Consider the following 14,211-nt stretch of genomic DNA (forward strand, 5'->3'; position numbering starts at 1 on the left):
ATACGCACCATGCCATGATTACCCCCCACCACCGAGTTATCGCCAAACCTTCTACTCCCACGCGACTGGTAGTTCATAATCAGTTCATGCATGAATACCAGCTGGGCGGAATTGCAGTCGCCGGCTCTCAGCTATCGTTCTGATGAGCGGCGGCGATCGCCGGAGGCGCCTTTCGCTAAAGATGCAACGATCACGTGATGTACAGTGTACCCTTCTGTAAACAAGACGATCTGTGTACTATGTAACAAGTAGATCTCAAAATATAATTCAGTTATAGTTGAGCTAATTCTTAACATTTTTCCGTTGTTTTTTCTCTGTCTCTCTCTCTCTCTCTCTCTCTCTCTCTCTCTCTCTCCGAAGAGATGCGATCGCCATTCGTACCTGCACTGGGTTGGTAAGTGGGAAGTCTGCATGAGCACTTGGTTGCGAGATTGCAAAGACTCACGGCAGCCAACCCCAAAAGCGGCTTCACTGGGCAGGAGACATCATTATACAGTTTGGTTCTATTTTTTTATAACTTTAATGCATAACAGATAATTTACAAACACATATCGAATAGTAGTATGGTTGTGCACTCAAATTACATGCTCCATGAAGCCAACCCATCAGTAAGCAACTATTATCAACACTATGAGCATATGCACCTATGAAAGTGGACATCAACTGACTCGTTCAGTTTCTTTGCAATGCACTTGACAAATAATTTCAGGACGTTAGCACTTCACTAATGGACCGAATGACTCATCAAATAACGGTAGAAAAACTTTACTCTTAAATAATTCACTAGCATCGAATATATTTAAATTTTTAAGTTTGCCTTGAGAATTATGTGGAAATCGGCATAAAGTCAATAGTGTGGCATCTACTTGAGAAATGGCACCTCGGCTGGTATTTCAGATGATTGGGAGCACACATCCTCACTAGTCCCAGTGATGTAGGTTCCCCGGAGTTGGAACAGACTTCCTATTAGTATTAGACCTGGAAAAGTACATGATAAATTTAGGTACCAAATTCGATGAAAAGGCAACCAAGCAATATTGAAACAACACACCAATATCATGGAACATTATTCTATGAGGGGCCCAGACCTTGTGTTTTAAGGTGCGCGATCGCGCTCGCGCGCCATCGCGCGCCTCGATTGATCACGAGAAGTGCGAAAAAACGCGCACCTAAGCATTATCAAAACGCACACCTTTTTTTCTTTTTCTTTTCGTGTTTTATTTTTCATTAATTCAACTTATAAACTCGAAGATAAACGCAAATGGTTGTAAACATCACAGACATTGCCGGAAGTCGGTTCACATGTTTATAATGACAGTCGCAAAACGCTCTAGAATGACGAATGTGATTGGTTGTATTTTTAGATAAAGTTTTAATAGTCTACTTTGAAAAATTGAGTGTTGTTCCTTTTTGACTAAACATGCTAAATGTGTGATTCAAGTTATCCACATGTCCAAGAACTGATATTTTGTTAGATGAAAAAAATCACCTAAAAAATGTCAAAATTAATAGTACAAATGCAGAGCTAATTTTTAGCCCAAAATGCTGGAAATGGCATTTCATGAAGTCTAGTTTTCAAATTTTTTCCGGGGGGGCATGCCACCGAACACCCCTAGTTTGCCTCGTGACCTGCGGGCACTCCGATGCAAATCACACACCTCGGCGAGCCAAGGTGTGCGATTTTTCACTCGCCTGCTTTTTCCAAAACACAAGGACTGGAGGGGGATAGCTATGTTTCTCCTTATCAAAAGAACTCTTATGTATAAATCTTACACCAAGAGCCTTTATTTAAGTTATTGAAGTCATTACAGAATTTATAAACTAACATCGAAATATTCATGGAAATCAAGAATGTGTCCTCACAAAATATGACACAGTATTATGACTGTATGGTTACGAAAGCACAGTCAAGCATTATACAAGCTTTCCTATGGCTAATATCATACAGCATTCATGGACAGCAACACATACTATTACTGTTGATTGATAGAGGGCAGCACTAATTAACGTATTTTACATGATTCTGCTCATGCTGCACACAAATGCATTTTGATAAAGAATATTTGATGTGTGGTTAATCGACAAAGAATCGTTATGAATCATTGCATAGCTCATATAAATAGGAAGTGGATTACTACTTGCTCGACTCCCGTTAAAGGACAATTTAAGTCAAATTTTATAACTTCTGTAACGTTTTTATACATAGAAATATATTCAATAACGTATTCCATTTCAAATCCGGCACCCGCAGTTCAAATCCGCAGTAAGAAACACATGAATATTAGTCTAGGTCATGTGACATCACAGCCCCCTGTTGAAACACGCCATTATGTAAACATAGTGCGTGTGGTGTATAAGATGGAGACAGAAAGCAATAATTTCAAAGATTCTAGTGATTACTCAGATGATGATGAAATTTATAGTGATTTACCAGTTGGATATAGGTTTGAGCCTGAATATACACAAAAAGAAATTGAGGAGAATGAATCATCTGAAAAAGCAACGCGAAGAGTCGGCACACACTTCTCGAGAATCAGAACAGTCACAATTCATGGCGGAATGGAAGCTTCGGTACCAGATAGGACTGTAGACAAATACTGGTGTTCTTGTAGTGTTTGTGAATTAATGAGTACGGCACCTGAATGTATATGCTGCCATGAGAATGAGAAGACATGCGAGTACACTGATCACCGGGCTTATCACGCTCGGTCAGAATCACATGTATCTGTACATGTACAAACATCTTTACGCAAGTCATGTACATATACCGTGAATGCATTATCCACACAGGTAATATGTATGTACATGAATATAAGTACATTTACAGGCTACATGTTTGTTGTATGCTGTAACAATACTTTGACCTAGCATAACATATACTAGCGTGTTAGCACTGTTACGCTATAATATAATGGCGTGTTTCACTTTGGGGCTGTGACGTCACATGACCTAGATTAATATTCATATGTTTCTTACAAATTGGGCGCCGGATTTGAAATGGAATACGTTATTGAATGTATTTCTATGTATAAAAACGTTACAGAAGTTATAAAATTTGACTTCAATTGCCCTTTAAGTTTGAATAATATTACGTAATAATAAATATATATATATACATATATGGTTAGATAACACTATAGAAGCATCGTATTAACGTAAACACACATACACGAGATAACACTATATAACATTAATGATTATACGTAACATTACAAAGATGTAATCAAAAATTAACAGTGCTTGTTTCGGAGGATGCTATTACTTCGTGTTGCTTCTAGTGGCAATGACGTAAGTTGCATATTTCAATTTTACCTCAGAGAAGCACTATAATAATTTTTTGGTATGGACGCGCAATGCATATTATGCCTACAACTCAAGTAATACGTCTATGCATTGCTTCCAAACACCTGACTGTAATCCTAAGGACAGAAGCAATAGACTGCACAGAATTAAATTTAAACATTCAAATTAATTTTTCACTCACGGTGGTGCATCACCAGACATTAGTGTCTTCTGACTTGAGCTGTATACTGTCGTGTTTGGTCTGGACTCTCCCCTGCCATCACGGGTATGATAGTAGTTGTCCGACAGCTTGTGAGTAATGCCTAGAGGCAGAACAGGTGCAGGCTGATCTCTGTAATAACACCATTTCTTGGAATAAGATCATCAGATTTCATTCTAATATAAGGGTAATTTTAAACGATGTATATATATGTAACATGGTATATATAATCAGTGTGGTCCACGAGGGGTTTTAACATGTAAGGTTTAAAGGTTTGAGTTTTTAGCATCAAAGCAAGAAACAACACAAACAAAGCAAAATGCAACTGTACTGCATTGTCAAACGGGACGACGTACGCGTAGTCACAGCGCGCGCTTGTAGCATACACTATTACAGTCTATTACACTGTTTTACTCTGTGCATGGGCTCCCACTTGTACGGGCAGTCGAGTCATACAGTGCGTCTACGTCTTCCGAGCTGCTTGCTCCGATTCATGCGCGCGTGCCTGTATGCGTGCCTGTGTGTGCGTGCATGCGTGCCTGCACACATGCCTGCGTGTGCGTGCGTGTCTGTGTGTGTGTGCGTGCGGGCGTGCCTATGTAGACCCGTATGATTATAAAACGGTAATCCATGGAAAATCGTAATGAAATTCATACGTTTATTTTTGCATGCCGGCACACTTGTGTGTCATTCCCGATTGTAGCTTTTTCCTAAATTCCAGGAAAGAGTTTTGCCATCGCTCTCTCCTCTCTCATAGTCCAGCCGTGCCCACCCCTTACATTTCAGTAGTGATTAGCACCGCACGACTGAAACAATCGTGCCCCCCCCCTACTTCAATCAATGCCGCCCCCAGGCAGCAGGCACGTATGCAGCGTCGATGTGCACACCAACAGACGTGTGCCTCGCGGGCCGCTTTTGTCGGTGACCTTCGAAAATATAACGTGAGAATGTCCGTTGTCGTGCGATAGCGCCTTGGCTCAAAGGATGTTAGGAATATTACGCAACTAGAAATTTTTTAGTTGTCCAATCAGGCAACTAGCCAAACGAATAACTTGTCTCACGTAGACTTTCACTTGTCCTGAGCCTCATATCAATATCAGCGTTGGTAACAACTCGCAACTCGCAGCTCGAATGCTACCCACACTCTATCAATATATATAGTTTCACCTTATAGTATATATATTTGCATTTTTCGCATTGCTTTATAACATTTTACTGGTTACATTCAAACTAGTATACAAATTGAACAATGAAAAATGACTCATCACTCATGACTCTTGACTCAACCCAAATTATTTTGAAATATAGGTAATAAATTTTGTGCAAAAATGCACCAAAATAAGGCTCAGATTGCACCCGAGAGCATCTAAAACCCCTGAGCTTCCAGGGCCCTAAGGCGGGCACTGGACCCCGGCCGCAAGTGACTTCGCGCTTCGCGCTCGTGATGTACGCTTCGCGCATAGTTTCAAATAATATTATATATATATATATATAATAACATATTAATAATATATATAGTAATGATAATGTATGGTTATTTTATGATGAATCCATTAATTCCACCTGTTAGCAACAGTTTCGACAACTACTACGGCTGCACTGATCTCTACTATACTAAGTAGTTATATATACTAAGTTAGTATAGTAGAGATCAGTGTATGGCGGTCATTGTAATGCTGAATGAAGTTGCTTTCCTGCAACACTGTCACCTGCTGCCATCTGGTGGGAAGTTTTAGAAGCTTTATATAGCTTGATAGGAAATTAAACCACCTCTCAAATCTGTTGCCAAAACGTACAATAAAAAGATTTATTACAAAATAAAATTACTCATATAACACACAATTTCTATTATACATCACACAAGTCACCTCTCCAGTTGAAACCATAATGAAATACATTTGTACAACCAAAATTGAAACCCAATTTATAATGTTTTTGTACTTTTCATCATCAGCCATGAAATTTACCTTGGAACGATCCAGTCTTTAAATCTCAGAGCTTGGGTATATGGTCTCTGCAAAAAACATTAGATAAACAGTTACACGTTATAAACAGAGCACAAACAAAGATTGAGCATTAACAGATGGAAGATTTGCTTCACAAAGGTGTTGCAGACAGTACGTATTATAGGTGTAATGATACACTAGGATTACGATACGATACGTAACTCGATACGTAGGTCACAATACGATACGTACCGCGATACACAAACGGAAAGAGTCAGTCGACACGAATGGTCAAATTCTAATGTTATTTTACTGTTATAATATGTATTCCAATACATTCATAACATATTATGAGTATGTCAAAGCCATACTCATATACGGTAAACAAAAACAATCAGTTATTATAAATATATTTCTATGGCCGAAACACAGCGAGAAGTTTTGAGTGTGCTCTAGACTGACCTGTAGTCAACAGTTCCACTCACATTTGTGCCATACACGGTGCTACAATACGTGCGCAGTAACGACACACACTAGTCAATCAACACTCGAATGTTTTGCGATAACAATTTTGGCGGCAATACAATCGCACCACACATAATGACTCAGATTTCTAGGACAGCCGAGGATATTTACGCGATACTGAGTCAAAGTTTATAAAATAAAGGAAAGAATTAAATTTAAAAGGAAATACCTGCTTAGCTATAATTGATTAGGAGTTTAGCTTGATTCTAAGACTACTACCCCCTGGACAACTACCCCCCGGACAATTACCCCCCTAGGACAACTACCACCCGGACAACTGCCACCTAGACAACTACCCCCCTAGGGCAATTACCCCCTAGGACAACCCTAACCCCAAACTCCACGACAGATGGCGCACTCGCTCTGGCTCAATTCACCACTGCCACAAGTAGATTTCCGTGAGAATTTCTAACGCTTTTTTACCACAAGTTTTACAGCGGCCAGGTTACTCGTATCCTATGTAATAAAATTTGTACTAATAAAAGTTGCAAAGATATTAAAAATCCGACCATTATTTCATGAAATTTTTTTATTAAATAGTGATATGAAATAGTGTGCGGATTGTGCGCCCATTTACCGTTTGTTTTTTACAGTTAATATGTTTTGTTATAGTAATTGTAATTTGTAACAGGCTATTAACTTACAAGCTACATGTTGTAGTTATACATGATGGGGTAAACATTCAAGGACTCAAAGGAGTTTAATGGTTTACTAGTAATAAAGTAATCATTGAAAGTCATGATAATAAAGATGGTGTGGATTATTTATCAGAGAAGAAATATATGTTTTGCACAAGTTTGTTTGAGTTTGAATTATAGTAACAGTTGTAGACAATTTTTATTTTGGCATTTTAATTTTTCTGGCTAGGGTGACTTTTATAGTACAGGTCTGCTAGTGCTAGCGAGTGCTACAATTCACACAAGCTCTACAAAGATGCATTGCTCATTCAAACCAGATATCCATGTATTATAGCGCTAGTAGTACTAGTAGTTACTAATACTACTAAAACTAGAAGTAGGCAGTAGATTACTGTTTACAAGGTTACGCGTGAGTAAGTATAGCTCTAGTACTATAGCCCACGTTCATTAACTGCCGCAGGGCTATAGAACATTTTCAGCTAGATTTCGTAACTGCAACTTGTTACCACCTGTCCCCTCGAAAAATGGATCGCAAAACGCAAAATGATCGGGCTTTTTAACACTTATTTATCTACATGGACATCTCACCTATCTTTTTGAACACTTTCCACAACTTTACACCATGTATTTATGCATTTATTACTCAAAGTCAGCACTACTGGTAATTCCGTTTGAAATATTCTGGCGTGTGCACGCGTGACGTCACCGGTATTGTATATACATGCACCATAGCTGCCATGTGTTTTGCCTACAATACCAATAAATATATTTCTAACGGAATTACCAGTAGTGCTGACTTTGAGTAATAAATGCACAAATACATGGTGTAAAGTTGTGGAAAGTGTTCAAAAAGATAGGTGAGATGTCCATGTAGATAAATAAGGCTCATAGGGTCTATGTCCCCCAGGGTACTGCCGGAACGTACCCTGGTCACTATTTGATATAGTTAGGGTTAGGATTAGTGTTAGGGTTAGGGTTCGGGTTCGGGTTCGGGTTAGGGTTAGGCAGTAGGCGTAGGCGACTCCCTAGACTCGTTAGTGGAGTAGGCGAGGTACGGTCCGGCATATTAGATAGTACCAGGGTACGTTCCGGCAGTACCCCGGGGGACATAGACCCTCTCAGCATAAATAAGTGTTAAAAAGCCCGATAATTTTGCGTTTTGCGATCCATTTTTCGTGGGAACAGGTGGTAACAGGTTGCAGTTACGAAATCTAGCTGAAAATGTTCTAAAGCCCTGCGGCAGATAATGAACGCGGGCTATAGGTGGGGGCGGACATCCGGGAACTTTTGACTATTTGACCGGATGTAGATTCGAGCCGATGAAAAACAAACCGTAGTAACGCACGCGCTCAATGCACGCAGCGCATAGTGCCAAGGAATTATGTGGTGTTTGGATTCCGCAATCACAGTCTTTCAAGTGACAAAAACGATCATTCTTTGAGCTGCCGTAGCCCGAGAGGAGAGACAGATGGCTAACAGCAATTAGTCAGGAGAACGAAGACGGCGTAGCAATGGTGGGAAACAGTGGGAAACGAGCGAGTAGTCTCGCTGAAAAGCAGTTTTTTGCACACTTGCTGTGAAGTCACATAATGTTTCTCGGTCGAATGGACAAGAAGACCTTTAAGAACACCCCTGTCGAGTTTAAAGGGCTACTCCCACATTTACGGAAATGACATAGGTCTCAATCTGGACATCATCTCTATTCTTGACAGCAGCGGCTCCATTCGGGGCGGTGTCTATATTCAAGCGTTGTACGGGAGATTACGGTACGCATATATTTGCTAATATATTGACTATCGTGCGTCAATAACTCATATTCACAGAGAGTATAGCTAAGACTGTGTCTATAGGTATCTAGAATATTAAAAATTTAATCATCTGAAATTTGGCTTCGCGCGCATAACTAATCGTGCAGGACTAGCATGACTAATCCGTGCCGCTTCGTGGCGTCAATAAACTCAATATTCGACGCTAGTAGTAGTAGTAGTATGAATTCAAGACCGGTACGGGAGATCTTTGCATAATACATTCTAGATACCTATAGACACATGTCTTAGCTATACTCTCTGTGAATATTGAGTTTATTGACGCCGATTAGTCAATATATTACTATAGCAAATATAATGCGTACAGTCATCTCTCCGTACCGGCTTGAATATAGACGCTCCGCAGCCGAATTCGCGCTTTTGTTTTTATCCGGCGCGGCTCACCGGACGTATTGCTAAGGGGAAGTGACGTCACTCCGCCCCCACCTATAGTACCAGAGCTAGGATAAGTAGGCCATGTTCTCTATCCTTGAACCGTTGTGGCCAACCTGTAACTATTTTTCTGTAGGGCTATAGAACTTTTAGATATATGCAGATAACGTTTTATATAAAAGCTTTCGGCTGTCATATAAATAATAAGAATGTTACAAATTTAATATGAAATTATACGTACCCCAAGCAAGAAGTCTCGCACCCAAGCAATGATTGGAGTAACATTTCGAGTTTTCACCTTCGTCGCCATTGCACACACTTGTTTGTACTCTTGTTTTGCTAACGATGGATTAGATGGGCGTCAGTTACTTTGTTATAGATTTTTTAGCACCTGCGCAGATTTGGTACCCATCAATATAAATATATTTTCGTAAATATTTTATATTTTCGTGAATATTTTATTGAACTTTTATTATCGTTTGACTATTCTTGTTGTTAACGACAACTTAATATAACAATGTACGTGCCTAAATCTATATCGATCTATATCTATATTGGTACATGTCTAAACGCTTATCAATAATCATCATCGTCGTAATGCTTGCTGATTCTCGAATTCTCCGTTCGCTGACATTGAATCTTGTACGATGGACCTGGATGATAATAATAATATATATATATATATATATATAATATTATATGTGTGTGTGTGTGTAATATATAAATATAAAAGTAACTCATGACTAACGACGAATCAGCTCTTTTAATTTATATGAGTGTGATGCGCACACGCAGCTAGGTGTAATTTTTTTACGGGTTAAAGCTGTTGATCAACATTAGGCGCTTTATATATAATTTGTAAAATAGTTGAAAAATACTCGCGAATGTGTATAGAGGTTTGCAAAATGCATTTATATATTAGCTATAAGAGGCTAGCGTATAGATATGGTCATGCTATCACATTACAATATCTGTGTGAAATTTGGTTGAATTTAGTTCTCCATGGCGATAGATCGACCCGTTTTTGGCTTGCTCCGCCTCCCCCTACGCGCCATTTACTAGTTAATTCAACTCACAAAGGATTTGGCTGTATTTTAGCATACTACTTTAGCTTCGTTTCAATCGCCAGTCTGCATACATTACTCGAATCACGTAACGTGGATTGGAAACGAACCTTATGAAATATTAAAGTACATAGCAAGTCAGCAGCTGAGTTTTTTCGGTCTGTCTGATAGCTTGCCGGACGCACAGCGGCGATTTTATTTGGTTATTCACATGCAGGCTATAGCTTACGTGTATTCTGCGCACGAGTGGGAATAACTACAAGCGAACAACATGCCAAAATTCAGACGTGAGTTAGAAAAGACGATCGTTCTCGATTAATTAACAACCGTCGGTCTAGTTTCTGTGTGGAGACGTTTACGTAATCAGTCGGTGTTCAGCACAGCGGTCTATACCATCAGTCAACTGGCTGCCTAATCTGGCCGTTTGGCAAACTAAGCGTGCGTGCGCGTGCGCGTGCGTACGTGCGTGTGTAATCTGTGTATGTACGTACGTAGCGTGCGTACGTGTGTATGTGTGGCGTGCACGTATGTGTATGCGTACGTTGCGTGCGTGCGTGGGCGTACCGTGCATGTTTTGTGTGTATCGCCGCGCGTACGTGCACGTGCGTGTGTATGGTGTGGTGTGGTGTGCGCGCGCGTACGTGTGTGCGTGCGTGCGTGCGTATATGTGCGTGCGTGCTTATCTGGTGTATAGTGTGCGTGCGTGTTCGTCTGTTGTTGTGATCCACGCGAGTCTGCGTGTTGTGGTGTTTTGTTGTTCGTTTGGTGGTGTGGTGGTGGTGTGGTGGTGGGGTGGGGGAGGGGGTCAAAAGCGGGTCGGTCATTGTTCCAGTTTGTTCACACACAGGCAGTTACTGACCATGACAGACGTGTCGCGCTAGGGACAGTGTCGTATTTCCCGATTAAAAAATGCTTAATTGATTTCAGCAAGCTATATATATATATCAAGAGCTAATAATACCTCTTAATTAGCTCTTTATATATATATATATATATATATATATATGCTACCTTGCTCTAATCACACCACCGCTGGTTACAGTTAAAATATTACATATTTATTTCAGTGATTATTGCTTAACGCGCAGCTAGTAGGCAGATTTGTTCGCGACTACGCGTGTATTATAATTATTGCCAATTGGCTCTCGCACTATCTGTTTAAATGCCCTTCACAATACCCTTCTATTTAACTAATATAGGCATGCATGTGATTTTACGCGATATCTAAATATAGTTACTTGCCAGATGACGCACGTACACGGCTAGAAACAGTGTGATAAAACAAATCGATAACTCTAGCAAAAGCAATATCGCACGGAATTTTATCAAAAGCAGAGGCAATATCAATACCAATAACAGTAGCAACAGCGTGGCGTTATAACTTATATATTCGATATTGGTCCTGATTGATACGAATGGCCATGTACCTATGATCATTGTACAATTCACAACGCCCAAGACGCCCATGAAAAACCCCAATTGGGGTTTAAGCGAGCGAATGGCATGACGGGATACAATGCACGAGGCAACCAGCTTTTTTGTCGATGGAGTGATGACGGCATCGGAGGTTTCCCCTACGGTAGCGTGCCGTCTCGGCTGACAGATTGGAAACAACTATTGCCGGTTGGGGTTGGGATCAGGGTTTTAGCGGATTTGGAAAGTGAAGAGGACCGCGCCCTTACTAAAATAGAAGACAACCCCACCCCTACTCTTGTTTTGGATTACAATGTCCTATCTATCCAACCTGCACGCTATTCCGTTCCTGCTACATTATTTCTGTGTACAAGGGCCGGGGTATATATTATATAATTGCAAAAAGTGTATTGTTACTAGTAGGACCGCCTATCTAGAAAACTCGTAATCAATCGAACGCAATCGAATGCAATCGAACTATAGTTCGCGCCAATAAATGGAAATCGCAAAGCGTGATCGAGTCACCAGACTCGGCGCGTGATAAGCGGTATGAGGAGTTTCGCTCGCACGACGTTCTTGCCATTCTTTTCTCGATAAGTTTACGCCGATGCGTGCAATTTCTGCGATAACCTTGAGTACAGAGTACCCCACATCCCTGGTGGGCGATAGCGCGCATCTGTGAGCGCACGTACGAAGAAAGTGAAAGTGTATAAATAGATATTGGGGCAATCTCTAAGCGGCTGGGATGAAAATAGAGACGATCTCGGAAAACCCTCGGCTGTGGATTCCTATAGGTGCACGTGTCCGCAGGTGCGTTCTGTCTGAAGCCGAGAAAAATCGATCTGCGTTGTTTCGTTACGATGCGGTAAGATACAGCCAGCCTGCAGCGATCCGAGCGATACATACCGAGACGGGTGCCGAATATATATTCATATAGTAAATTTAATTATCCTCGACTCTAGCCAAATACAGCTGCTGTGCGTGAATCCATATATGTCTATATAGCAGGGGCGGATCCAGGAATGTCTGAAGGGGGGGTCACATGTCATTATATTTCTGTTGTAGTGGCTCGGCAAGCGAGCGCAGCGAGCGCAGCCAAACCGGCTGGGGGTTCGGGATGTGTGTGTGTAATATATAAATATAAAAGTAACTCATGACTAACACGAATATCACTCTTTTAATTTATATGAGTGTGATGCGCACACGCAGCTATAGGTGTAATTTTTTTACGGGTTAGAAAGCTGTTGATCAACATTAGGCGCTTATATATTAATTTGTAAATAGTTGAAAAATACGCGAATTGTTATAGAGGTTTTGCAAAATGCATTTATATATTAGCTATACTAGAGCTAGGTATAGATATGGTCAAGAGTGGATATGGTCATGCTATCACATACGAACTTGTGTGAAATTTGGTTGAATTTAGTTTCCATGGCGATAGATCGACCCGTTTTTGCTTGCTGCCTATACGCGCCATTTACTAGTTAATTCAACTTCTACAAAGGATTGGCTGTATTTTACATACTACTTTAGCTTCGTTTCAATCGCCCAGTCTGCATACATTACTCGTAATCACGTAACGTGGATTGAAACGAACCTTATGAAATATTAAAGTACATAGCAATCAGCAGCTGAGTTTTTTCGGTCTGTCTGATAGCATTGCCGGACGCCATGCAGCGCGATTTTATTTGGTTATTCACATGCAGGCTATAGCTTACGTGTATTTCTGCTCACGAGTGGGAATAACTACAGCGAACAACATGCCAAAACAGACGTGAGTTGAGAAAAGACGATCGTTCTGCGATTAATTAACAACCGGTCCGGTCTAGTTTCTGTGTGGAAGACGTTTACGTATCAGTCGGTGTTCAGCACAGCGGTCTATACCATCAGTCAACTGGCTGCCTAATCTGGCCGTTTGGCAACTAGCGTGCGTGCGCGTGCGCGTGCGTACGTGCGTGTGTAACTGTGTATGTACGTACGTACGTGCGTACGTGTGTATGTGTGCGTGCACGTATGTGTATGCGTACGTGTGCGTGCGTGCGTGCGTACGTGCATGTTTGTGTGTATGCGCGCGTACGTGCACGTGCGTGTGTATGGGTGTGTGTGTGTGCGCGCGCGTACGTGTGTGCGTGCGTGCGTGCGTATATGTGCGTGCGTGCGTATGTGTGTGTATATGTGCGTGCGTTCGTCTGTTGTGTGTGCATCCACGCGAGTCTGCGTGTTGTGGTGTTGTTGTTGTTGTTGTGGTGGTGGTGGTGGTGGTGTGTGGTGGTGGTGGTGGGGGAGGGGGGTCAAAAGCGCGTCGGTCATTGTTCCAGTTTGTCACACACAGGCAGTTACTGACCATGACAGACGTGTAAATCCTGAAAAAATAACCCTATGTATACACCCTATTATGTATGCACTAGAATTATCCTCAGAAGCCTTCTATTTACAAATTTCTCGGGGCGGCTTACGGCGCCTCCGAACCCCAGCCGGTTTGGCTGCGCTCGTCCGCTTGCGAGCGGCACTACAACAGAATAGTAATGATATGTGACGTCGCCCCCTTCAGACATTCGCTGGATCCGCCTGGCTATATTAGAAGCCATATAGTGGATTACGCACGAGCAGCTGTATTTGGCTAGAGTCGAGATAATCTATTTAGCTATTGAATATATATTCGGCACCCGTCTCGTATGTATCGGCTCGATCGCTGCAGGCTGGCTGTATCTTACGCGCATCGTAACGAAACAACGCAGATCGATTTTCTCGGCTTCAGACCAGAACGCACCTGCGGACACGTGCACACTATATGGAATCCACGAGCCGAGGTTTTCCGAGATCGTCCTTATTTTCATTCCCAGGCCGCTTAGAGATTGCCCCAATATCTATTTATACACTTCACTTTCTCGTACGTGGCGCCTCACAGATGCCGCGCTATCGCCA

At 41.4% G+C, this 14,211-nt stretch overlaps 1 protein-coding gene across 2 annotated transcripts; it reads right to left on the reverse strand.

Annotated features, from left to right (window-relative positions):
- Positions 1-485: 485 nt before the first annotated feature.
- On the reverse strand, positions 486-9,141 carry LOC106806496 (NADH dehydrogenase [ubiquinone] 1 alpha subcomplex subunit 7-like). 2 transcript variants are annotated; one of them, XM_014808462.1, is made up of 4 exons: positions 9,051-9,141; positions 5,470-5,516; positions 3,485-3,634; positions 486-978 (listed from the first exon to the last, which is right to left on the reverse strand). In XM_014808462.1, the coding sequence occupies exons 1-4, from the start codon at positions 9,117-9,119 to the stop codon at positions 921-923; spliced, it is 324 nt and encodes a 107-aa protein (XP_014663948.1). In that variant the 5' UTR covers positions 9,120-9,141; the 3' UTR covers positions 486-920. The 2 variants fall into 2 exon arrangements, with proteins under 2 accessions (XP_014663948.1, XP_014663949.1); XM_014808463.1 differs by having other exon boundaries at positions 486-970; positions 3,483-3,634.
- Between the last annotated feature and the right edge of the window lie 5,070 nt (positions 9,142-14,211).

The sequence above is a fragment of the Priapulus caudatus genome, unplaced genomic scaffold (genome assembly GCF_000485595.1).
Source record: "Priapulus caudatus unplaced genomic scaffold, Priapulus_caudatus-5.0.1 Scaffold164, whole genome shotgun sequence".
NCBI lineage: Eukaryota > Metazoa > Priapulida > Priapulimorpha > Priapulimorphida > Priapulidae > Priapulus > Priapulus caudatus.

Excerpts from the sequence above, each read along its gene's own strand:
- LOC106806496 (XM_014808462.1), bottom strand. The coding sequence starts at position 9,119 with ATGGCGACGAAGGTGAAAACTCGAAATGTTACTCCAATCATTGCTTGG. Across the intron at positions 5,517-9,050 it reads TGCGAGACTTCTTGCTTGGG|AGACCATATACCCAAGCTCT; the intron begins GTACGTATAATT and ends TGTTTTTTGCAG. Across the intron at positions 979-3,484 it reads ATGTCTGGTGATGCACCACC|GTCTAATACTAATAGGAAGT; the intron begins GTGAGTGAAAAA and ends GTACTTTTCCAG.